The sequence below is a fragment of the Chiloscyllium plagiosum genome, unplaced genomic scaffold (genome assembly GCF_037043375.1).
Source record: "Chiloscyllium plagiosum isolate Xiang-an unplaced genomic scaffold, Cpla_swu_hap1 HiC_scaffold_10, whole genome shotgun sequence".
Taxonomy (NCBI): Eukaryota; Metazoa; Chordata; class Chondrichthyes; order Orectolobiformes; family Hemiscylliidae; genus Chiloscyllium; species Chiloscyllium plagiosum.
The window spans coordinates 78,313,433-78,338,631 of NW_028270148.1; the positions used below are offsets into that span (position 1 = coordinate 78,313,433).

General features: G+C 43.4%; 1 protein-coding gene across 2 annotated transcripts in view; it reads left to right on the forward strand.

Annotated features, from left to right (window-relative positions):
* Positions 1-25,199, forward strand: part of acat2 (acetyl-CoA acetyltransferase 2) — a 107,631-nt gene that overhangs the window by 47,658 nt on the left and 34,774 nt on the right. For both annotated transcript variants that reach the window (XM_043696187.2, XM_043696189.2), the window contains exon 4: positions 19,033-19,150. In XM_043696187.2, the coding sequence (XP_043552122.2) occupies positions 19,033-19,150 (118 nt within the window). The remainder of the gene's footprint in view (positions 1-19,032; positions 19,151-25,199) is intronic.

A 25,199-nucleotide genomic window follows, 5' to 3' on the forward strand; every position in this document is an offset into this window, starting at 1 on the left:
TAACTTCTCCTTCGAATGCTCCCACTTCCTTCAGGCCAAAGAGGTAGCCATGGCCACCCGCATGGGACTCAGCTATGCCTGCCTCTTTGTAGGATGCGTGGAACAGTCCCTCTTCCACAGTTACACCGGCACCATCCCCCACCTTTTCCTCTGCTACATTGCTGACTTTATCAGCATCACCTTGTGTTCCCATCAACTTCACAAACACCTTCCACCCTGACCTTTCGTTCACATGAACCGTCTCTGACATCTCCCTCCCCTTACGGACCTCTCCATCTCTATCTCTGGCAACCGACTCAATATGGACATCTATTTCAAACCCATTCACTTGCGTAGCCACCTTGACTGCCAATTCCTTCGCATTTGCTGCATCCATTTCTGGATATCCCAGATGGCCTCCTATTTTAAGGACCGCAATCACCCCTCCCCCATGACCAACATTGCCCTCAGTTGCCCTCCACTTCCTGCATCTTTGCAGTTGGACACCACCCCTCCAACCGCAACAAGGATAGCACACCCCGGTCCTCACATTCCACCCCATTAATCTCTGGATATAGTGCATTATTCTCTACTGATTCCACCACCTACAATTAGACCCCACCCCCAAAGTTATATTTCCCTCCCCACCCCATCTGCGTTCTGCAGAGATCAATTCCACTGTGACTCCCTCATTAGGTCCATGCCCCTCACCAACCCACCCTCCGCGCCCAGTACCTTCCCTTGCCACCGCAGGAGGTGTAAGACCTGTGCTCACACCTCCCCCCTCACCTCCAACCAGGGCCCCAAATCTGGAGATTTTCCTGCACATACCCGCACTTCATTTGTTGTCTGTTGCTGTTGATTGGTCTCCTCTACATCGGGGAGACAGAATGCCAACTCGCGGAGCATTGCAGGGAAAATATCTGGGACACACACACCAAACAGCCCTACTGGCCTGTGGCCAACCACTTCAAGTCTCCCTCCCACTCCCTCAAGAACATTCAGGTCCTGGGCAGCCTCCAGTGCCAAATCAAAGCTACTCCACAACTGGAGGAAGAATGCCTCATCTTCTGCCTTGGGACCCTTCAACCATATGGCGTCAACATCGACTTCATTAGTTTTCCCTCGCACCATTTCATTCACAGATCCAACCCTGCAACTTAACACCCTTTCATGATGTGTCCTACCTTTCCAGCTTCTTTCCTACCTGTCTACTCCACCCTCCCCACCGACCTATCACTATTACCCTCCCACTTGCGTCCACCTATTGCCTTCCCAGCTAACCTCCCGCCAGCCCCACTCCCACCCCCATTTAACTCTCGGTCTCATTCCCCTCCACATCCCTGATGAAGGACTTATGCCCGAAATGTTGACTGTCTTGCTCCTTGGAAGCTGCCTGACTTGCTGTGCTTTTCCAACATGACACTTTCTGACTCCAACTCTCCAGTGCTCACTTTCTCTTAGAAGTAATTTCTCCCGATCTCTGTTTTAAATCTGCTCCTCTTTAACCTTAAATTGTGATCTCTTGTTCTAGATTGCCTCACATGAGAAACATGTGGCGGCATGGTGGCACAGTGGTTAGCACTGCTGCCTCACAGCGCCTGAGACCCGGGTTCAATTCCCGCCTCAGGCTGTGTGGAGTTTGCACATTCTCCTCGTGTCTGCGTGGGTTTCCTCCGGGTGCTCCGGTTTCCTCCTACAATCCAAAAATGTGCAGGTTAAGTGAGTTGGCCATGCTAAATTGCCTGTAGTGTTAGGTGAAGGGGTGAATGTAGGGGAATGGGTCTGGGTGGGTGGCGGGTTGGTGTGGACTTGTTGGGCTGAAGGGCCTGTTTCCACACTAAGTAATCTAATTTAATCTAATCCTTTCTATAACTACTTTGTCAAGTTCCTTTAGTGTGTTGTATATCTCAAATAGATCACCTTTCATTCTTCTAAACTCCCGAGAGTATAGATCTAAACTGCTCAATCTCTGTTCATAAGACAAACCCTCCATTTCTGGAATCAACCTAGTAAATCTCCTCTGAATGGCCTCCAATACAACTACATCTCTCCTTAAGTAAAGGGGCCAAAATTGGAAGCAGTATTCCAGCTGTGGTCTCACTAATGTCTTGCACAGTTGTAGCAATGCTTCCCTACTTTTATACTCTATTCCTTTAGCAATAAATGCCATTTGCCTTCCTTATTATCTGCGTAAACAAGTTTTTTTGCGATTCTTGCACTGACACACTCTAAAGTTATTGACCTTTTAGATAAGTTGACTTTCTACTCATCTGAACTCACTTGTCCACATTAACACAATAAGGTACAGGAGCAAAGTAAGCCATTCGGCTCTTTGAGTAAGCACCACCATTTCATCATGGCTGATGTGTTTCTGAATCCTATTCTCCTGCCTGTCACCGTGACCCTTGAGTCCCTTACTAATCAAGAACCTACACTCGATGATGAGGCCTCCACAGCTTTCTGCAGCAATGAGTGCTGTAGATTAACCACTCTTTTGCTGGAAAAAATTCCTTCACAGTTCTAAAGAATTGTCCTTCACTATCAGGCTGTATCCTCAGGTCCTAGTCTCTTTTCCTCGTGGAAATATCCTTTCCACATCCACTCTGTTCATGCCTCTCTGCAGTCAGGTCAGCCAGGTGGACCTCATATCAAATGAGTTCCCTGATTGGGGCTTTAATTTGCACCAATCGGGGAATCCTGGCTGACAGACATAAACAGGAGTGTCACACAGCACTGCCCTTTGATGTGAAGGGCAGTGTTTGTCACTGGCCACCCGGGTGTTTTCCTATCTTCCTGGTGGTGGAAATTGAATAAAAAATTCGTGCAAAAAAAATTTTAAAAAATAAACAGAAGTGTCAGAAGTTCTGGTCACTCTGACGTATGGCTTTGAGGAAGCAGGGTCAGTGTCAATGACTTGCTGCGTGTGAATAATGGGTTACTTGGTGACGGGAAATGGCCTTTGTGGAGTTACTCCATTGGTGATGAGAGAAAAGCACGCCCCTGAAGAAATTCACTCTCAATTGTCATAGAGTCATGAAGCCGTACAGCATAGAAACAGACTCTTTGGTCCAACTTGGTCATGTCAAGCAGATATCCTAAATTAATCTGGTCCCATTTGCCAGCATTCGGCCTATATCCTTCTAAATCTTTGCTATTCGTATACACATCCCGATACCTTTTAAATGTTGTATTTGTACTACCACTTCCTCTGGCAGCTCATTTCATACATGCACCGCCATCTGCATGAAAAGGTTGCCCCTTAGGTTCCTTTTAAATCTTTCCCCTGTCACCTTAAATCTATGCCATCTACTTTTGAACTCTCCCACCCCAGGGAAAGGATATTGACTATTCATCCTAACCGTTGCCCCTCGTAATTTTATAGATCAGGATAAGGTAACCCCTCAGCCTCCGAAGCTCCAGGGAAAATAGACCTATCTTACTCAGCCTCTCCCTATAGCTCAAACCCTCTAAACCTGACAATATTCTTGTAAATCTTTTCTGAACCCTTTCAAGTTTCACAACATCCTCCTATATCAGGGAGACCAGACCTGCATGCAATATTCCAACAGTGGCCTAACCAATGTCCTGTACAGCCATAATATGACCTCTCAACTCCCATACTCAATGCACTGACCAATAAAGGCAAGCATACCAAATGCTGCCTTCACTATTCTGTTTATCTGCGACACCACTTTCAAGGAACTATGAACTTGCACTTCAAAATCTCTTTGTTCAGCAGCATTCCCCAGGACCTTACTATTTAAGTGTATAAGTCCTGCCCTGATTTGCCTTTCCAAAGTGCAGCATCTCATGTTTATGTAAATTAAACCCCATCTGCCACTTTATCAGCCTTTGGCCCATCTGACCAAGATTCTGTTGTATTCTGAGGTAACCTTGTTCTCTGTCCACTACACCTCCAATTTTGGTGTTACCTGAAAGTCTACTAACCAAACCTGCTATGTTCACATCCAAATAATTTATATAAATGACAAAAAGCAGTGGACCCAGCACTTGTGGCACACCACTGGTCACAGGCTGCCAGTCTGAAAAGCAGCTCTCCACACCACCATACCTTCAAGCAAGTTCTGTATCCAAATGGCTAGTGTTCCTAATATTCCACATGATCTAACTTTGCTTACCAGTCTGCCATGAGGAACCTTGTCAAATGCCTTAACGAATTCCATATAGATCACGTCCACCACTCTGCCCTCATCAATCCTTTTCACTACTTCTTCAAAAAACTCAAAAAATCATGCAGAAAACGATGTTGACTACCCCTCATCAGTCCTTGCCATGTCCAAATACATGTAAATCCTGTCCTTCAGGATTCCCTCCAACACTTGCCTCCCACTGATGTCAGGCTCACCGGTCTATAGTTTCTTGACTTTACCTTACCACCTTTCTTAAATAGTGGCACCACATTAGCCCACCTCCTGAATTCTGGCACCTCACCTGTGGCTTTCAGTGATTCAAGCATCTCAGCAAGGGGCCCAGTAATCACTTCCCTAGCTTCCCACAGAGATTTAGAGTACACCCGATCAGGTCCCAGTAATTTATCCACCTTTATACATTTTAAGATGTCCAGCATCTTCTCCTCTGTAATATGGACATTTTTCAAGATATTGCTATTTATTTCCCCACGTTCTCTATCTTCCATATCCTTCTCTACAGTCTTTGAGTTGGAGTAAGCATTCATGGAGTAATCATGCTGTAATTTGGTAAACTTGACTCATTTGACCTTGTCATTGTGGACGGGATGTGTTATTTTTTCCAGGCAAATGACGTTGCGGCAGATAAAATGCCATGTATAATTCTCCTGACAGCTTATGGACTGATAGCTTTCCCTGAGGCACCAGATACTAAAACCTTCCACGATTGACAGTTTTAGTTAAGGAATATTATGACCTCGAGCCTTTTCTAACTCTGAGACGCTATTGGTTTTACTAGGCAATTTGAGAACAGGTAAATCCAAATCAGATTTTTGACTAGGTTAAGATGACTGACAGAGACATCTGGCTTTGATTTAACCCTTAATGGGTTGCTGAGAGGCTGTTTGGTTTGTTAACAGCTGACTAGCAAGTGAAGGGTTAACCTATGATCCAATTAATTGAGGTAGAGAGATAATTACAAAAAATCAAAAATAAGATTGGCCATGCTAAATTGCCCGTAGTGTTAGGTTAGGGGTATGGGTGGCTTGCGCTTCGGCCGGTCGGTGTGGACTTCTTGGGCCGAAGGGCCTGTTTCCACACTGTAAGTAATCTAATCTAATCTAATCTAATCTAAGATGGGGCTGGAATCTCTTGCAATGATCTCTGTGCCTATAAATTATGTGCCTGTGCACTTTACTTCACCTGATGAAGGAGCAGCTCTCTGACAGCTTGTGATTTCAAAAATAAACCTGTTGGACATGTTGTGTGACTTCTGACTTTGTTCTTACTGATAGCCACTACACTCACCTCTGCCCACTGACTCTCTTGAAGTTCTAGCATGCTGCTGGTGTCTTGTGAAAGCTTGTGCAAAATACCTATTCAGTTCCTCTACCATTTCTTTGTGCTCCATTATTACTTCTCCAGCCTCATATTCCAGTGGTTCAATGCCCTTAGCTCTTAGCTCTCGCTCTTAGCTTTTAGCTATCTGAAAAAAAATTCTTGCAATCTTTTATATTACTAACTAGCTTACCTTATGCTGTGCTGGTTTTTAAAGGCTTCCCAATCCTCTAGCTTCCCAATAATCTTTGTCACATTGATTGCTTTTACTTTTGCTTCTATGTTGTCCCCAACTTTCCTTGTCAGCTATGGTTGCCTCATCCTCCCCTTAGTATGTTTCTTCTTCTTTAGAATGAATTGCTGCTGTGTCTCCTGAGTTACGCTCAGAAACTTCGGCTATTGCTGCTCCACCATCTTCCCTGCTAGGCTCCCTTTCCAATCACCTCTGGCTAGCTTCTCCCTCATGTTCTTACCTTTACTCAATTGTAATATCATTGTATTGCTTCCAGCTTCTCCCTCTCAAAATACAGGGTGAATTCTATCATATTATGATCATTGCCCTTCACTTTAAGCTCCTAGTCAAGTCTGCTCGTTGTACATCACCAAATCCAGAATTGCCTGTGGCTTTATTGGCTATGCCACAAGCTGCTCCAAAAAACATCTCGTAGACATTCCACAAATTCTTTTTCTTGTGATCCACTACTAGCCTGATTTTCCCAGTCCACCTGTGTATTGAAGTCCCCCATGATTTTTGTAATAGTGCCTTTATAACATGCCTTTTCTAAGGGAAAGTGAAGATGTTGGTGATCAGAGTTGAGAGTGTGGTGCTGGAAAAGCACAGTACGTCAGGCAGCATCCACAGAGCAGAAGAATCGACGTTTCAGGCATAAGCCCTTCATCGGAATTTCTATCTCCTGATTTAATTTCTTCATTGCATCCTGACTATTGCAAGGAAGCCTATACATAACTCCCATCAGGGTCATTTTTCCCTTTGCAGTTTCCCAACTGTATTGACACATATTCTATGTCTTCCAATTCTATATCACTTCTTGTCATCAATTTAATTTAATTTCTTACTAACAGAGCAATGCCACCCTCTCTGTCCATCTTCCTTTTTTTTTGATAGGATGCATATCCTTGGATATTTAGGTTCCTGCCCTGTCGCACATCTCTGTGATAATAATATCAAACCTGCCAATTTTAATCCATACTACAAGCTCGTTTACCTTGTTTCGTATATTGCATCCATTTAAGTGCAACACCCTCAGTCCTGAGTTGACTGCCACCCTTCTCATAGTTATCCCCTTATCTACTGTGCTTGAAGTTAGATTCCTGACCCTTTCCATACTCACTGTCGCAATATGTATTCTGGAAACTGTAATAATCTCTGATGAGTCCTCCCCCTGCTTTAACTTATTCTAGAATTTTCCATGCAATTAAACCCATCCCCCTCCCCCGACAATATTTAGTTTAAAGCCCTGTCCACGTCCTTTGCCAAATTTTGGCCTGTGACCGAGCCTATTAATACCTATTTGTAACTTGCTTATTTCCTACCTGTTTTAATGCCATCCATAAATTTGGTTACTTACTTTATAACTCTGCATCTACTTTATTGATATAGATTATAAATAGCTGGGGCTTGAAGATCCAAAACGTATGGCACTTCCTAATTGTGTCTTACCAACTGGGAAAAGACCTGACTCTCTGCTTTCTGTTTAGCTAATCCTCTATCCAAGGTAATGAATTATCCCCAATCCCTAAGATGTGATTTTATATGGCATATTCACCTTTTGTGCAGCACCTTATCAAATGCCTTCTGGAAGTCTGGAAGAACAACACCTGGAAGAACGGATCCCATTAAAATGTTTGCTGCATCACCAAAGAATTCCAGCAAATTAGTCAAACTTTACTTGATTTTCATAAAACCATACTGACTCTGATAGATTGGACTTTGACTTTCCAAATGTCCTGTTGTTACATCCTTAATAATGAATTCTAATTATTTCCAAACAACATATGTTAAACTAACTGGTTTGTACTTTCCTACTTCCTGTTTCCCTCCCTTTTTGAGTAAGGATTTATATTAGCATTTTCCCAATCCACTAGAACTATTCTTACTTGCAGAAAATTTTGGAATTTATAACAAATGGATCTGCTACCTCAGCTGCTGCTTCCCTTAGGATGTCACTGCCCCCACTGTAAATGTTCAGCAGCAGCAGCGTGTACCATCTACAAAAACATTACAGAAATTCACCAATGCTCCTTAACATCGCCCAAACCCAGGGCAACTACCATTTAGCAGAACAAAGGCGGCAAACACATGGGAATGCCACAATGTCAAACTTCCCGTCCACGCACATCATGGAAATGTATGACTGTTCTTTCAGTGTCACTGGCTGGGTCAGAATCCTGGAACTGCCTCCCTAATGGCATTTTTCCAAATTGATTTCAGTGGTTCAAGAAGGTGGCTGATCACATTTTCTCAAGGCCAACTAGGAATGAGTACGACCTGGCTCAGTCAGCAATCTGCAGCAAATCAAATCGATCAGGGCTGATTAGTTTCATATGGTGCATTTTTGCTAAAGAAGCTAATCCATGAAAGGCAGCTCTCACCAAAAGTGCTGCATATGAAGCTGTTATCAAATGTAAGCTGTTGTTTTTGGTGTTAGTGACTGTTGCCATGCTGGCAGAGGCCAACCACAAAAGAAGTCCCCATTTTCCTGTGATGTCAGCTAGTGTCCCTATGTGTGAGAATAGATGTTTAGGTCCCCATATCACTAAAAAATATACATGAGGTGTACCTTTGGGTGTTTTGCTCATCACCTGGTTCTGGCTATCTCATCATAGAGAAAATCCTAAGGTCTGTCTCATATGCTAGTGAATAAAAAAATGAAAGAATCGCGGATGCTGTAAATCAGAAACAAAAACAGGTTGCTGGAATAGTTCTGAGGAGGGTCACCGGACCCGAAATGTTAATTCTGATTTCTCTTCGCAGATGCTGCCGGACCTGCTGAGCTTTTCCAGCAACTTCTGTTTTTGTGTCCTAGTGACATGTCCAAGCCACCAAAAGTCATTTGTACTCAAGACTGTTAACATACTAGGGTACTTTGCTTTCAAGAAAACTGCTGCATTCATGGTTTTGCCTTTCAATGAGATGCCTTTTCATAATGCTTCTCTTTGCTTCTTACTAAAATAACCCTGCATTTACTCACATTCTCCATTTGCCCTTTGTTGTCCATCATTTTAACCTGTCTGTATCTATTTGCAGTTTTTTTGTGTCCTGTTTAAGTTTACATTCCCATCTCATTTCGATGTAAGCTTTGAATGCATGACCCTGGTTTCTGAAACAGCTTGGTTAGAGGTCAGTTCTGGAGCAGCTCAAGATTGAGTATTTATTGTATTGGGGTCTTAGGCAGCAACTAAGTTTTAGGGCCACCAGGTCCAGATAGAATTCATCCCTGCATCTTAAAAGAAATAGCCATTGAGATAGTTGATGTATTGGTTTTAATTTTCCAACATTCCTTAGATTCATGGAAGGAGCTACTAGATTGGAAAACATCGAATGTAACTGCTTTATGCAAAAATGGAGGGAGACAGAAAACAGGAAACTATGGCCAGTAGGCTTAATATCTATCAGAAGAAAGATATTAGTTATTATTAATGATATTACCTGAGGCAGTTAGAAATATTCAAGATAATCAGGCAAAGTCAACTTAGCTTTGTGAAAGGGAAGTCATGTTTAATCAACTTAATGGCATTCTTTGAGGAAGTAATGTGTGCGGTGGATAAAGGGGTGGATGTACTGTACTTAGATTTCCAGAAGCAGTTTGATACAATGCAATATCAAAGGCTGTTGTGGAAAATAAAAGCTCATGGTATAGGTGGTTAAAATACTTGCACGAATGAAAGATGAATTATTTTCCACCCGATGTTTGAAGAGTCAGTATTGTTGGGGATATAAGTGATGAGTGTAGATGAGGATGAGTTGGGAGAGGGGAAACGTTGTGAGGATGACTGAGGGTAAGTGTGCATTGTTAATAAGGGGTGGTGAGCATTATCTGGGTTTCACAGGTCCTTTAAAAAGCTCATTGAACTGAAAAGGCTTGAAAGGCGTTATTTTTGTTCCTGACAAAAATTAGGCCTGGCTTCATGTCACTTAGGCCTTACTGCTCAGTAAGATGTTCCTGTTCATCATTGGATTAGGCTTCAGTGTGAAAAAGTAGCTAGGTAGTTTAAATTGCAGTAAACAACTGGAAGGTCTGGCCTGTAGATTTAATTTAAGCCACAGGTGTTAATTATTTTCACATTTCAAAATGGTAACTGCCCCACCAAAACCAAGCAGTTCACATTTTATACTCTGAGGGATAAGAGGGATATAGGATTGTCTGCAGTTAGGCTTAGATGAAGAGGCAAAATTTAATGACAATGTGCTGTGGAGTTATAGAGTCATGCAGGCCCTTCATCCTAAACTGGTCCATGCTGAGCTTGGTGCCCACTCAGTTAGCTTGAATTGTCCACATTTGGTCCATATCCCTCTAAACTCTTCCCATCCATGTACTTTTCCAAATGTTTTTTAAATGGTGCTATTGTACCTGCCTCAACCACTTTCTCTGGCAGTCCATTCCATATACGCACCACTCTTTGCGTGAAGAAGTTGCCCATCAGGTCCTTCCTAAATCTTTCCCCTATCACCTTAAACCTATGCCTTCTATAGTTTTCAGTTCCCCATTCCTGGGAAAAAGACTATATGCATTAATCCTACCTATGCCCCTCATGCTTTTATACACCTCGATAAGGTCAACCCTCAATTTCCTACATTCCAAGAAATAAAGTCCTATTCTGGCCAACCTCTCCCTATAGCTCAGGCCTACTAGCCCTGGTAATATCCTTGTTAATCTTCTTTGCACTCTTTCTAATTTAGCTCTGTCTTTCCTATTGCAGGATGACCAAAGCTGCACACAATACTCCAAGTCCAGCCTCACCAGTAACATATATAACTGTAACCTAATGCCCCAACTCCTACATTTAATGCCTCGATTGCTGAAATCCAGCATGCTAAATGTCTTCTTCACCACCTTGTCTAGCTGTGACACCACTTGTTGATAGAGCCAGTGTTTTCCCTTGTTATTCCCATCTAGTGTAGTCCAGGTGTGAGCAGAATTACCCTCACTGGTACATGGGTTTTGGAAGAATAGCCCACCAAGACTATCATTAAGGTGCAGGAAGGAAAATAGGCCCTGTAAACATCAAGAAAGGTGAGCTGATGTTGATGTCCTTTCAAAAGAGTGAAAATATCTATGGCAAAAGCCTGCAGTTCTAGTTTGGAGGAAAGTGACCATAGTTTAGAGTTATTTACCCAGTAATATTGAATCTTTACATAAAGAAGGAGGGCAGGCATCCAATTATGTCTTTATCTGCTTTATGCAGAAGCAACTGATGACAGTTCCATATATCAAAGATCAGAAGTAGGAGAAAATTAGGACTTCAGATGATGGAGATCAGACTCCAGAAGTATGGTGCTGGAAAACCACAGCCGGTCAGGCAGCATCCAAGGAGCAGGAGAGTTGATATTTCAAGCATAAGCTCTTCATCGGAAATGAGGGGGTAGCCCAAAGGGGCTGAGAGATAAATAAGAGGAGGGTGGAGCTGGGGACAGTTGGCTGGGAATGCGATAGGTAGGTGATGGAGATAGATCAGAAAGGAGGGTGGTGCAGATAGGTGCAGAAGAAGATTGACAGGTGGATAGTTCAAGAGGGCGATGACGAATTGGAAGGTTCGATCTGGGATAAGATGGGGGGATGGGGCGCGAAAATGAAGAAACTGCTGAAATCTACATTGATCCTGTGTGGTTGGAGGGTCCCAAGGGGTAAGATGAGGTATTCGCGATAGTCCAGGTGAACCTGAGGTCAGGGTGGAAGGTGTTGGTGAAGTTGATGAACTGTTCAATCTTCTTGCGGGAGCAAAAGGTGGCACCAATAGAGTCATCGATTTAGTGGAGGAAAAGATGGGGAATGGTGCCATTGTAACGACTGAAGATGGACTGTTCCACTGACTTACGAAGTGGCAGGCATAGCTGGGGTCCATGTGGATGTCCATAGTTACCCCTTTTGTCTGGAGGAAATGGGATGATTCGATGGAGAAATTGTTGACGATGAGGACCAGTTCAGCCAATTGCATGAGTGTGTCAGTGGAAGGGTACTGTTTGGGTCAGCAGGAGAGGAAGAAATGGAGAGCCTGGAGGCCTTTGTCATGGCGGATGGAAGTGTACAGGGATTGGATGTCCATGGTGACGATGAGGCATTGGGGGTCAAGGAAACGGAAGTCATGGAGGAGGTGGAGGGCCTGGGTGGTGTCCCAAACATATGTGGGGAGATCCTGGGCCAACAGTGACAGGACCTTATCAAGGTATGCAGAGATAAGTTCAGTGGGGCCGGAACAGGCTGAGATGATGGATCAACCAGGGCAGTCAGGTTTGTGAATTTTGGGTAGGAGGTAGAACCGGGTGGTGCAGGGTTAGTTTGGTGCACCGACCTCTACACCAACTCATGGACACCTCCTCCTACTGCCCCCTTGACCATGACCTCACCTCCTCTCAATAAACCATCATCTCCCAGATCATCCACAACCTCATCACCTCAGGGGACCTCCCACCAACAGCCTGATAGTCCGGGATCCCCATACCGTCCGGTTCCACCTCCTACCCAAAATTCAGAAACCTGACTGCCCCAGTCCACTCATCGTCTCAGCCTGCTCCTCACTCCTATCTGCGTTTCTCAGAGACCATTCCCTCCGTGCCTCCTTTGCTAGGTCCACAGCCTCCACCACCTACTCTCCACACCCAGCATCTTCCCTTACCACCGCAAGATGCGCAAAACCTGTGCCCACACCTCTCCCCTCTGTCCAAAGGCCCCAAAGGATCCTTCCACATTCAACAGAGATTTACCTGTACTTCCACATACATTCTCTACTGTCTCAATTGCCCCTGGTGTGGTCTCCTCTACATTGGTGAGACAGAATGCCAACTTGCCTTTCAGAGAACATTTCTGGCACTAAACAACTCTACTGCCCTGTTGATGAAGACTTTAACTCCCCCTCCCACTCCGCTAAGGACATGCAAATCCTGGGCCTCCTCACCACCAAACTCTAGCCACCCAATGCCTGGAGGAAGAACGTCTCATCTTCCGCCTTGGGACCCTCCAACCATATGGGATCAAAGTAGATTTCACCAGTTTCTTCATTTCCCTCCCCTCCACCTTATCCCAGATCCAACCTTCCAACTCGGCACCGCCATCTTGAACTGTCCTACCTGTCCATCTTCCTCCCCACCTATCTGCTCCACCCTCCTTTCTGACTTATCACCATCACTTCCCCACCTTCATCTACCTATCCCATTCACGGCCACCTTTTTTGTGATTCATTGTTGAGGATTCTGTTCTGTAGTTTTCTGCAGTCTTTCATATTTAAACAATATTCGCCTCCTCTACCTTCCTTCCAAAATGCATAACCTCACATTTCTCCATCTTATATTCCAGCTGCAAAGGTTTTGCCCATTGATCTAATCTGCACATATCTCCATGTCATTTGTAAACTTTTCCATAGCAGAATCATTTTCTTCATCCAAGCTATTAATATATTATAAATGATTGTGGCCCCAGCACTGATCCCAGTGACACATTGCTAATTACAGATTGCCAGCCTGAAATGTCACCCCTCCTTATTCCAAGTCTCTGGCTTCTATTAGTTCGCCAGTTCTCTATCCATACTAATTTACTACTATGTGCTCTTGTCCTATTATGTGTAGTCTCTTATTAAGTGCCTTCTGAAAATCCAAACATACTCATTGCCTCCCCTTTATCTATCCTGCTTCTTACCTCCTCAAAGAATTCTAGTAGGTTTGTCAGAGATGATGTCCTCTTCATGAAGCAGTGCTGACACTGCCTGATTGTATTTAGCATTTTTAAATGATCAGCTATTGCATCTTTTCTAATAGACTTGAATGTTTTCACAATGACAGATGTTAAGCCAACTGGTGTATAGTTAGGTCATCTAACTTTCTGCTTGGGACCCTGCAGCATCAGGACTCCATATTGAGTTCAATAATTTTAGGGCATGAACATATTTTTCCTTGACCTTTATCCATCACCACAACCCAGGCCCTGTCATCATATGGGCTGCTTTAAGCACAGCTAACTTAATTTCATGTACTTATGGTCCCTATTAGTAGCTTTTCTTTCTCGATGGCTTACCATTATTCATTTGTTTGTTTGCTGAACTATCTTTCTTGCCTTCTGGGTTCACCTTCACCTATCACTTACCCTTTAACCCTCTTAACAGAATACATACCTTCTTTTCTTAGCCACTATTGGTTCTGAAGAATGGTCACTGGACCCAAACTGTTAACTATGCTTTCTCTCCACAGCTACTGCCAGGCCCGCTGAGTTTCTCCAGAATTTTCTATTTTGTGGCCTATAGTTACTTGATTTTTGTCTTCACATTGGCAGTTTTCCAATCCTCTGGGATATTTTCAACCCCCCACCTTTTTGCTGCAGCCCTGCAAATCTTCTGGTAGTTATTCAATTTCTTTTGAAAGCTGTAATTGAACCCACCTAAGATCATAAGAAATAAGACCTCTGCAGAGCAGTTCTGCCATTCAATAAAATCATGGCGAATCTGATTCATCCTAAACTCCACTTTCTGGCCTGTCTCCCATAGCCCTTAATTGTTTGTAAATCTGAAATCTTTCTCATGCTGTCTTGAATATATTCAGTGGTCCAGGCTCCACTGCTGACACTACGAAGAATTCCAGAGCCTTTTGAGAGAAAAAAAACTCCTCTCCATTTTAACTGAAAGGTCCCTTATTTTTAAATTATGCCCTCTAATTCTAGACTTCTCTGTGAGGGGAAACAATTTCTCCACATGTACAGTCATGCCCCACTCAGAATAATATGTTACAATAAAAGGAACCCATTCTTCTAAACTAGGCCCAACCTGCTCAAGCTTTCCTAAGACAACCCCTTCATCTTGAAAATCAGCCTTCTCTAAACAGTTCCAAAGCGAATACAAAGTTGTCAGAACTGAACACAGTGCTCCATGTGTAGTCTCACCAATGTAATAAGAGTTGTGAGAAGGGTTGTGGGGAGTAGTGACAAGACATCCCCACTTTATCCACTGTCTCACCTGCGATAAATATCTCTGTTCCATTTAACTTCCTAATTACTTGCTGCACTGTATGCTAATCTTCTGTGATTCATGTATAAGGATATCCAGTTCCCTCTGTAATGCGTTCTGCTGTCTCCCCATTTAAATAGTATTGTGCTTTTCTACTCTTCCTGATTCATATGTTCCCATAGTGCACTCCAGCTGCCAAATCTTTTTGTCCACTCAATTGACCTATCATAATTCTGTCCTCATTTTATTCTATGTAATATTTTTCTTCATCTTTGTTTGCTGGGATGGCTTTTTTTCATTCCTTCACAATTCATTTTGGTGTTCTTTATGTAGCCCATACTCCTCATGTTACTGCTGTATTGACCTTTAGTTCGGCCACATTTGGAACATTGTGTACATTTCTGGCCACCATGCTTTAAGAAGAATGTGGAGGCTTTGGAAAGCGTACAAACATAGTTTAGCAGGATGTTGCTTGGTTTGGAGAATATTAACTATGAAGAGGGATTTGACAGACATGGTTTGTCTTCACTTGAATGTTGACCATGAGGGGTGACCTGATAAAAGTTACAAAGTTATGTGAGACATAGATAGAATGGAGTCTTTTTTTCCCATATAGAAATGTCATTTCCTAGGGGTCATAGGTCTAAGGTAAAATGGGATAAGTTTAAAGGGGATAAAATGTTTGAGAGGCACTTTTTCTTTATAGATGGTGGTAAGTACCTGGAACGTGCTGCCAGAGGAGGAGATAGAATAGAAACGTATACAAGACATCTTGACAGATATAAGAATAAACAGGGAATAGAGGCACAGTGTAGAGGCATTAGTTATTTAGTTTGGTACATAGGCATTGTGTGATATCGCAGCCTTGGGAGGCTGAAGGGCCTATTCCTGTGCTGTACTGCTCTTTGTTAATGCAACTGTTATTTCTTTACTACATTCGTTAGCTGTCTGTCTATTGCAGCAAGAATTCTTTTGTTATTTAATGATCCCTAGCCTTTGTCTTCTCATGGAATTTCTTAGTTCTTCTTGTACTTTCTCCCTTCCTTTGGCTTATAACTTTCACCTTTCTATTTCTCTTCAGTTCTGATGAAAGGTCTTGACCATTCTCTCCCTGGTTGCTGCCTGACCTGAGTTTTTTCCAGCGTATTTCAGATTTCCAACATGTGTAGTAATTTGGTTTTATAACTTATCTATACCACTTTGCTCTATGTATCATTTTCACAATTTGCTTTCCAATCTATCCTTGTATATTTGGCTGCAATACAGTCAGTTATTTCATCCAAAGTCATTGAGATAGATTGCTGTGGCATTTCACTAGTTACAGTTTTCTAACATAAAATGATCCTATTACGTTATGTTAGTTAGTCAATCCTCAACCCATGCACATACTGGAGACAATTCTTGCCTAATTAGGCTCCCTAGAGTAATTTACCTAGTGCCACTTTCCTAGTTGCTCTGCATTATCCTGACGTACTTAATTTTGGTATCACAATAAAATCCTCTGTTGAATACCTTGACTGCCTCCAGCACACTGTCAGGCAATCATTTGAGATCCTAACCACTCACTGCATGAATAAGTATTTCTGCATATCGCCATTGCTTCTTTTGCCAATTGCCTTCAATCTGTGTCCTCTTGTTTGCAATTCTTTTACAAAACTGGAAACATTTTATCCCCAGCCTTCTAATCCTGACCCCTCATTTTTAGTATCCTCTATCAAAATTCTGTTTTTGAAAGAAACCAGTCTAAAATTTTCCAATTTATCAACATAATTATGTTTTTCATCCCTGGGATCATTCTCAGAAATAATTTCTACCCTCAGTCATTCATGTCTTTGCTAAAGTGTGGCGTCCGAACTGGACTCCTTATTTAAGAAAAGATACCATTTCATTGAAGGCAGTTCAGAAAAGGTTCACTATGATGATCCCTCTTATGGAAGGATTGTTTTATGAGCAAAGGCTAAATTGGTTGGGGGTCTACTCACTGGAGTTTAGAATCATGAGAGGTGATTTCATTGAAGCATACAATATTCTTAAGAGACTTGACAGAATGTTACCCCACCCCCATCAGAAGAGTCTAGGACCAAAGGGCATAGTCTCAGAATAAAGATGTACCAATTTAAGATTAAGATGAGGCGAAATTTTCTCTTCTCAGAGGATTGAGAGTCTGTGGAACTCCTTGCTACAGAGGGCTATGGGACCAGAATCCTTCTGTATATTTTAAGGCTGAGAAAAATAGATTCTTGATCAGTAGGATTACAGGCAAAGCATAAGAAAGTGGATGAGAAATGTCAGATTAGACATGATCCTATTAAATGGTGGAGCAAGCTAGAAGTCTATGCGGCCTGCTCCTGTTTCTATTTCTTTCGGTCTTCTGGACACCAAATCAGTGTTCAGTATATATCAATTTTACATTACAGCCTGAATTATGGTCTCTGGAGATGTATGATGTTATTTAGAGTCATAGAGATGTACAGCATGGAAACAGACCCTTCGGTCCAACCCATCCATGCCGATCAGATATCCCAACCCAATCTAGTCCCACCTGCCAGCACCCAGCCCATATCGCTCCAAATCCTTCCTATTCATATACCCATCCAGATGCCTTTTAAATGTTGCAATTGTACCAGCCTCCACCACACCCTCTGGCAGTTCATTCCATACACGTACCACCCTCTGCGTGAAAAAGTTGCCCCTTAGGTCTCTCTTATATCTTTCCCCTCTCACCCTAAACCTATGCCCTCTAGTCTGGACTACCCAACCCCAGGGAAAAGACTTTGTCTATTTACCCTATCCATGCCCCTCATAATTTTATAAACCTCCATAAGGTCACCCCTCAGCCTCTGACACTCCAGGGAAAACAGCCCCAGCCTGTTCAGACTCTCCCTGTAGTTCAGATCCTCCAACCCTGGCAACATCCTTGTAAATCTTTTATGAACCCTTTCAAGTTTCACAACATCTTTCTGATAAGAAGGAAACCAGAACTGCCCATAATATTCCAACAGTGGCCTAACCAATGTCCTGTACAGCCCCAACATGACCTCCCAACTCCTGTACTCAGTACTCTGACCAATAAATGAAAGCATACCAAACACCCTCTCCACTATCCTATCTACCTGCGACTCCACTTTCAAAGAGCTATGAATTTGCACTCCAAGGTCTCTTTGTTCAGCAACACTCCCTAGGACCTTACCATTAAGTGTATAAGTCCTGCTAAGATTTGCTTTCCCAAAATGCAGCACCTCACATTTATCTGAATTAAACTCCATCTGCCACTTCTCAGCCCACTGGCCCATCTGGTCAAGATCCTGTTGTAATCTGAGGTAACCCTCTTCGCTGTCCACTACACCTCCAATTTTGGTGTCATCTGCCAACTTACAACTATATCTCTTATACTCGCATCCAAATAATTTATGTAATGACAAAAAGTAGAGGGCCCAGCACCGATCCTTGTGGCACTCTACTGGTCACAGGCCTCCAGTCTGAAAAACAACCCTCCACCACCACCCTCTGTCTTCTACCTTTGAGTCAGTTCTATATCCAAATGGCTAGTTCTCCCTGTACTCCATGAGATCTAACCTTGCTAATCAGTCTCCCATGGGGAACCTTGTCGAACGCCTTACTGAAGTCCATATAGATCACATCTACTGCTCTGCCTTCATCAATCTTCTTTGTTACTTCTTCAAAAAACTCAATCAAGTTTGTGAGACATGATTTCCCATGCACAAAGCCATGTTGACTATCCCTAATCAGTCCTTGCCTTTCCAAATACATGTACATCCTGTCCCTCAGGATTCCCTCCAACAACTTGCCCACCACTGAGGTCAGGCTCACCGGTCTATAGTTCCCTGGCTTGTCTTTACCGCCCTTCTTAAACAGTGGCACCACGTTTGCCAACCTCCAGTCTTCCGGCACCTCACCAGTGACTATCGATGATACAAATATCTCAGCAAGATGCCCAGCAATCACTTCTCTACTTCCCACAGAGTTCTCGGGTACCCCTGATCAGGTCCTGGGGCTTTATCCACCTTTTACCGTTTCAAGACATCCAGCACTTCCTCCTCTGTAATCTGGACATTTTGCAAGATGTCACCATCTATTTCCCTACAGTCTATATCTTCCATATCCTTTTCCACAGTAAATACTGATGCAAAATATTCATTTATTGTGTACTTGTAGAAGAGAAATGTAGTCCTATGACAAGTACCTTTCAATAATATTTAATCAATTTTTCATAATAATGTATGAATTTTATAGTATTTTTATATTGGATATGGAAGTGTAGACTTGGATATTTCCACAAAGCTTGATGGATCTCATGGTTACTTTTAGCCAGTGTACCAAGTGGTGACCCACTGCAAGGAGATCAATTAAAAGCTGCATATATTGTTTACTCCAGACTCCGCATGTGGCACTTATGAGAACTGGAGTCAAAATGGGTGATGTATCGCTTCAAGATAGCATTCTTTGTGATGGTCTGATGGATGCGTTTCACGGTTACCACATGGGAATTACAGGTAAGAACTGCCCTGAACTATTAAAAAGATTTCTTTAGTATATTGTACTTATTATTTCAGACAGGAATACAATTTGTGTGAGTGAATCAAGTGGATAATATTAGGACAGAAGTTGCTGAGAAAGCTCAGCAGGTCTGGCAGCATCTGTGAAGAGAAATCATAGTTAACTGTTTGGGTCTGGTGACCCTTCCTCAGAACTGATGGTAGCTAGGAAAATGTTGGTTTATATGCAGGAGATAGGGTGGAGGGAGAGGTTAAGGAGTAAATGATAAGTAGAAATAGAGCCCAAAGAGAGAGAAGAGCAGTTGGACAGACAAACGAGTCAATAACGATCTGGCTAGAAGTGTGAATAGCTGTTCATGGAGACGGGTAGTGGCTGACAATAGGTAGTGTGTAATGGAACACTGTGATCCAAAGGCCTGGTGTGTGTGTGATGGGGCTTAGGACATGGGGCACTTCAGGTTCTAAAATTATTGAACTCAATATTAAGTCCAGAGAGCTGCAAGGTCCCCAGATGGAGGTGCTATTGTTCCAACTTGCGCCAAGTTTCGCTGGAGCACTGCAGCAAGCCTGGCCAGGGAACAGAGTGGTGTATTAAAGTGGCAGGCAATTGGAAGCTCAGGATCTTTTTTTGCAGGCAGAACGTAGATGTTATGCGAAGTGGTCACCTAGTCTACGCTTCGTTTCCCCAATGTAGGCGAGGTCACACACCTCCCTGTTCTCTCTCTTTCAGCTCTATCTCTACCTATTGTTTACTCCTTAATCCCCTCCCCCAACCTTATTTTCTGCACATAAACAACATTTTCCCAGCTACCACCAGTTCCGAGGAAGGGTCACTGGACCCAAAATGTTAACTTTGATTTCTCTTTACAGATACTGCTAGACCTGTTGAGCTTTTCCAGCAACTTCTGTTTTTGTTTGTGTTTCTAATTTACAGCATCCGTGGTTCTTTCAATTTTTGTTTGGATATTCTTAGAAACCTGACAGCAGCTTGTTTCTTTAAAATGCTGACATGATTTCTTTTCTTGCATAGGATGGGCCCTCACTGGTTTTGCAAGCATTTATTACTGATCCTTAATTGCTCAGAGGATAGTTAAGAGTCAATCACATTACTTTGGTCTAGAGTCACAAGTAAACTAGCTCTAGTCTCTAATTTATTTCACGGCATGAAGCAAATTTCTTTTCCTGATGGACATAATGATGTGATGGATTTTTATGACAAGTAATAGTACTTTCACTTTAAATCTCAAATTGGAGACATGGACCTGGATTTTCACCAAGTCACTTGGCACTTCCACCTGGTGCTCCCAACTTTAGTGGCAACATTATAGGGATAGGCATGCCCTGAACCTCTACATAGTTTGTGAAGTTAGGCCAGCCTTTAAAAGATTCATCACTCACAAGACAGCACTTCAGAAGTGTCCTGAACCATGGACTACATGAGGAAATTTTATAGAAGGTAATTTTAGAATCACTTTCTTGTACCTTGCAATGGCATTTCCATGTCACCTAAACTATGTCGGACAAATTTACACTATAGTGACAATAGAATGTGTTTACAGAAAAAAGGAAAAAAATATTAATTTTTACCATGTTTGAAAAAAAGCTCTTTACTTTAGGAAATTTTGAAAAAAAGCAAGACCCCTTGAAGTATTGATAGCAGAGAATACAACAGAAAATCTTCTCTGTAAGTGAAGAATATTGTCTTCATCTCAGTCCTAAATAGCTTCATTGTTTCTAGAGGCGAGTGCCCCCAACTGCTCTTTCCCTAGCCAACGAGAACATCCTGTTGAGCAGTGTAAGAATTTGATATGATTTAATGAGATCACCTTGTTCTTTTCTAACCTGTAGGAAATAAAGATCCAGTTATAAGATCGTACAGTAATGAAGAGGTCCTTTAGCCATCGGGTCTGTATTACCAAAAGTATATTATTACCTACGCTAGTCACGCCACCCTCCACATTCTCATCTATATAATTTATGAATATCACAAACAGTAAGGGATCCAGTACTTTGCTTTGCCACTGTAGACAGCCTACTTCAGGCAGTCTGTATCTCATAGATACATAGAAACATAAAAAAAAAGGTGCAGCAGTAGGCCATTTGAGCCTGCACTATCATTCAATATAATCATGGCTTTCTCTCCATTGAAAATGTGTTGCTGGAAAAGCGCAGCAGGTCAGGCAGCATCCAAGGAGCAGGAGAATCGACGTTTCGGGCATGAGCCCTTCTTCAGGAATGAGGAGAGTGTGCCGAGCAGGCTAAGATAAAAGGTAGGGAGGAGGGACTTGGGGGAGGGGCATTGGAAATGCGATAGGTGGAAGGAGGTCAAGGTGAGGGTGATAGGCCGGAGTGGGGGTGGGGGCGGAGAGGTCAGGAAGAAGATTGCAGGTTAGGAAGGCGGTGCTGAGTTCGAGGGATTTGACTGAGACAAGGTGGGGGGAGGGGAAATGAGGAAATTGGAGAAATCTGAGTTCATCCCTTGTGGTTGGAGGGTTCCTAGATGGAAGATGAGGCATCCTTCCTCCAACCGTCATGTTGCTATGGTCTGGCGATGGACGAGTCCAAGGACCTGCATGTCCTTGGTGGAGTGGGAGGGAGAGTTGAAGTGTTGAGCCACGGGATGGTTGGGTTGGTTGGTCCAGGTGTCCCAGAGGTGTTCTCTGAAACGTTCCGCAAGTAGGCATCTCCCAAATATAGAGGAGGCCACATCGGATGCAGCGGATGCAATAAATGATATGTGTGGAGGTGCAGGTGAATTTGTGGCGGATATGGAAGGATCCCTTGGGGCCTTGGAGGGAAGTAAGGGGGGAGGTGTGGGCGCAAGTTTTGCATTTCTTGCGGTTGCAGGGGAAGGTGCCGGGAGTGGAGGTTGGGTTGGTGGGGGGTGTGGACCTGACGAGGGAGTCACGGAGGGAGTGGTCTTTTCGGAACGCTTATAGGGGAGGGGAGGGAAATATATCCCTGGTGGTGGGGTCCATTTGCAGGTCCTTGGACTCCTCCATCGCCAGACCATAGCAACATGACGGTTGGAGGAAGGACGCCTCATCTTCTGTCTAGGAACCCTCCAACCACAAGGGATGAACTCAGATTTCTCCAGTTTCCTCATTTCCCCTCCCCCCATCTTGTCTCAGTCAAATCCCTCGAACTCAGCACCGCCTTCCTAACCTGCAATCTTCTTCCTGACCTCTCCGCCCCCACCCCCACTCCGGCCTATCACCCTCACCTTGACCTCCTTCCACCTATCGCATTTCCAACGCCCCTCCTCCAAGTCCCTCCTCCCTACCTTTTATCTTAGCCTGCTTGGCACACTCTCCTCGTTCTTGAAGAAGGGCTCATGCCCGAAACGTCGATTCTCCTGCTCCTTGGATGCTGTCTGACCTGCTGCGCTTTTCCAGCAACACATTTTCAGCTCTGATCTCCAGCATCTGCAGTCCTCACTTTCTCCTCAAAGATTTCTGTCTATTGAGCATTTTAGCTGCAAGGCCAAGTCCAGCTCCCTCTTGAATATATCCAATGAACTGGCCTCAGCAGCTTTCTGTGATAAGAGAATTCCACAGTTTCACAGCACTGAGTACAGAAGTTCTTCCTCATCTCAATCCCGAATGGCTAATTCCTTACTCTGACACTGTTTTGCACTTCCTCCAACATAGGGAACATTCTTCCCACATCTAGCCAGCCCAGTCCCAACAGGATTTAGTATGTTTCTATGAGATCTCCCCTCATCCTTTTAAATTCCAGTGAGTAAAAGCCCAGTCAATCAGTGTTTCTTCGTATGTCAGTCCTGCCATCCCAGGAATCGGTCTGGTGAACATTTGCTGGACTCCCTCAAAAGCAAGAATATCTTCCTCAGACTAGGAGACCAAAACTGCACACAATACTCAAGGTGTAGCCTCACCAAGGCCCTATATAACTGCAGCAAGACATCCTTATTCTGATACTCAAATCATCTCGCTATGAAGGCCAGCATACCATTAGCTTTGCCCATCACCTCCATCAGAGGGCAACCTGTTCAATAGGGCTGGGTTTCATCTGAACTGGTGGGGGACCAATATCTTGGCGACCAAGTTTGCTACTGCTACAAGAGAGAGTTTAAACTAAATTGGCAGGGAGGTCGGATTCTTAACACCAGGGAGGCAAGTGCAAGGCTGGAAGGAGATAGAGTAATCAGAGAGAGTAAAGTGAAGAGACAAGTCAGGCAGGAACATGACGGGGACTAAGCAATAACTGTTGGATTAAATTGCTTCTATTTCAATGCAAGAGGGCTAATAAGTAAGGCCAATGAACTCAGGGTGTAGATAGATACGTGGGACTGGCATATTATTAGCCATTACAGAAACATAGCTAAGGGAGGTACAGGACTGACACCTTATTGTTCCAGGGTTTAGGTGCTTTAGGCAGGACAGAGGTGGTGGAAAGAGGGGAGGCGGAGTTGCATTTTTATTAAGGCAAGTATTACAGCAGTAATCAGAGATGAAATAACTGAAGAATCATCCAGTGAGGCATTGTGGGTGGAGCTAAGAAATAATAAGGGGATAGGCACCTAAATAGTCAATGGGAATTAGAGGAACAAATATGCAGGGAGATTGGGGAGACTTGCAGGAGCAATAGGGTTATCATAGTAGGGGATTTAAATTTTCCTAATATAGAGCAGGACTGCCATCACATGAAGGGCTTAGATGGGGTGGAATTTGGGAGGGAAGTTTCCTCAGAAAGTATAGGGAGGGTCCTACTTGAGAAGGGGCAAAACTCGATTTACTGTTGGGAAATAGGACAGGACAGGTGACTGGGGTGACAGTGGGGGAACATTTGGGGACCAACGAGCATAGTTTTATTAATTTTAAAATAGTTGTAGAGAGGGACAAATCTGGTCCATAGGTTCAAGTTCTAAATTGGGGCAAGGCAAATTTTGATGGAATTAGTCAGAAACTTGCAGGGGTTGATTGGAGTAGTTTGCTTGCAGGTAAAGGGATCTACGGCAAGTGGGAGGCCTTTAAAAGTGAGATCGCTAGAGTTCCTGTGAGGGTGAAGGGCAAGGTTGACAAGAATAGAAAACCCTGGATGACAAGAGATGTTCAGGCTTTGACCAGAGAAAAGAAGGAGGTAAGGATCAAATACGGGCAGCTGGGATCGAGGGAATCCCTGGGGGCATATAGGAGATGCAGGAGAAGGAAATCAGAAAGGCGAAAAGGGGGCATGAGATACACTTGACTGAGAAGATTAGTGAGAATTCAAAGACGTTCTTTAAGTATATTAAAGGAAAAGAATAACTAAAGAGAGTGTAGGACCCCTGAAGGACCGAAGTGGGCATGTATGTGTAGAACCGCAGGACATGGGCGAGGTCCTCAATCACTCTTTCTCCTCTGTGTTACTGTGGAGAAAGACATGGGGAAGCTGGGGAAGTCAGAGGTGATAGCTGGAGGACAGTCCATATTACTGTAGAGGAGCTGTTAGACATATTAGAATGTATGAAAGTGGATAAATCTAGCCCTAACCAGATATATCTAAGAACACTGCAAAAGGCTAGAGAAGAAATTGCGGGGGCCCTGGCTGATATTTTTACATCATCGTTAACCCAGACCCAAGCAATAAAAGGAAACAGACAAAATAGTGAGCACTCTGCCCACCCCCAACTATATATCAACACCAAGCCTAATCTGAGAGAAAAAAAACAACAGCAGCTTCTTTAAGAAAAGGGTAACATTACAAGAAACATAGCAAGAGAAAAAAAATAAACATTATTGTCCGTGTCTAAAAATCCATAAGAATTATTTTAAAGTGTCCAAGAAATTTTTCACTCGTTCTGAGGAGACAAATGACCGCACCATTGGGTATCTAATACCAAGGTCCCTTAATTTTCTTTTGACCTCATCAAATAATTTCCTTTTATGGATCACTGCCGCAGAAAAACATCTTAGTTCCCTGTCCGGGCCTGTGGATCTTTCCCCTTCCTTCTAGAAGATTCAAGGAGTTTCTGCTTGTCCCTGTAGCTTTGAAATCATATCAGATCGGGCAGGGGTGCCATGAAATCTGTGCACCGCAACCTGGT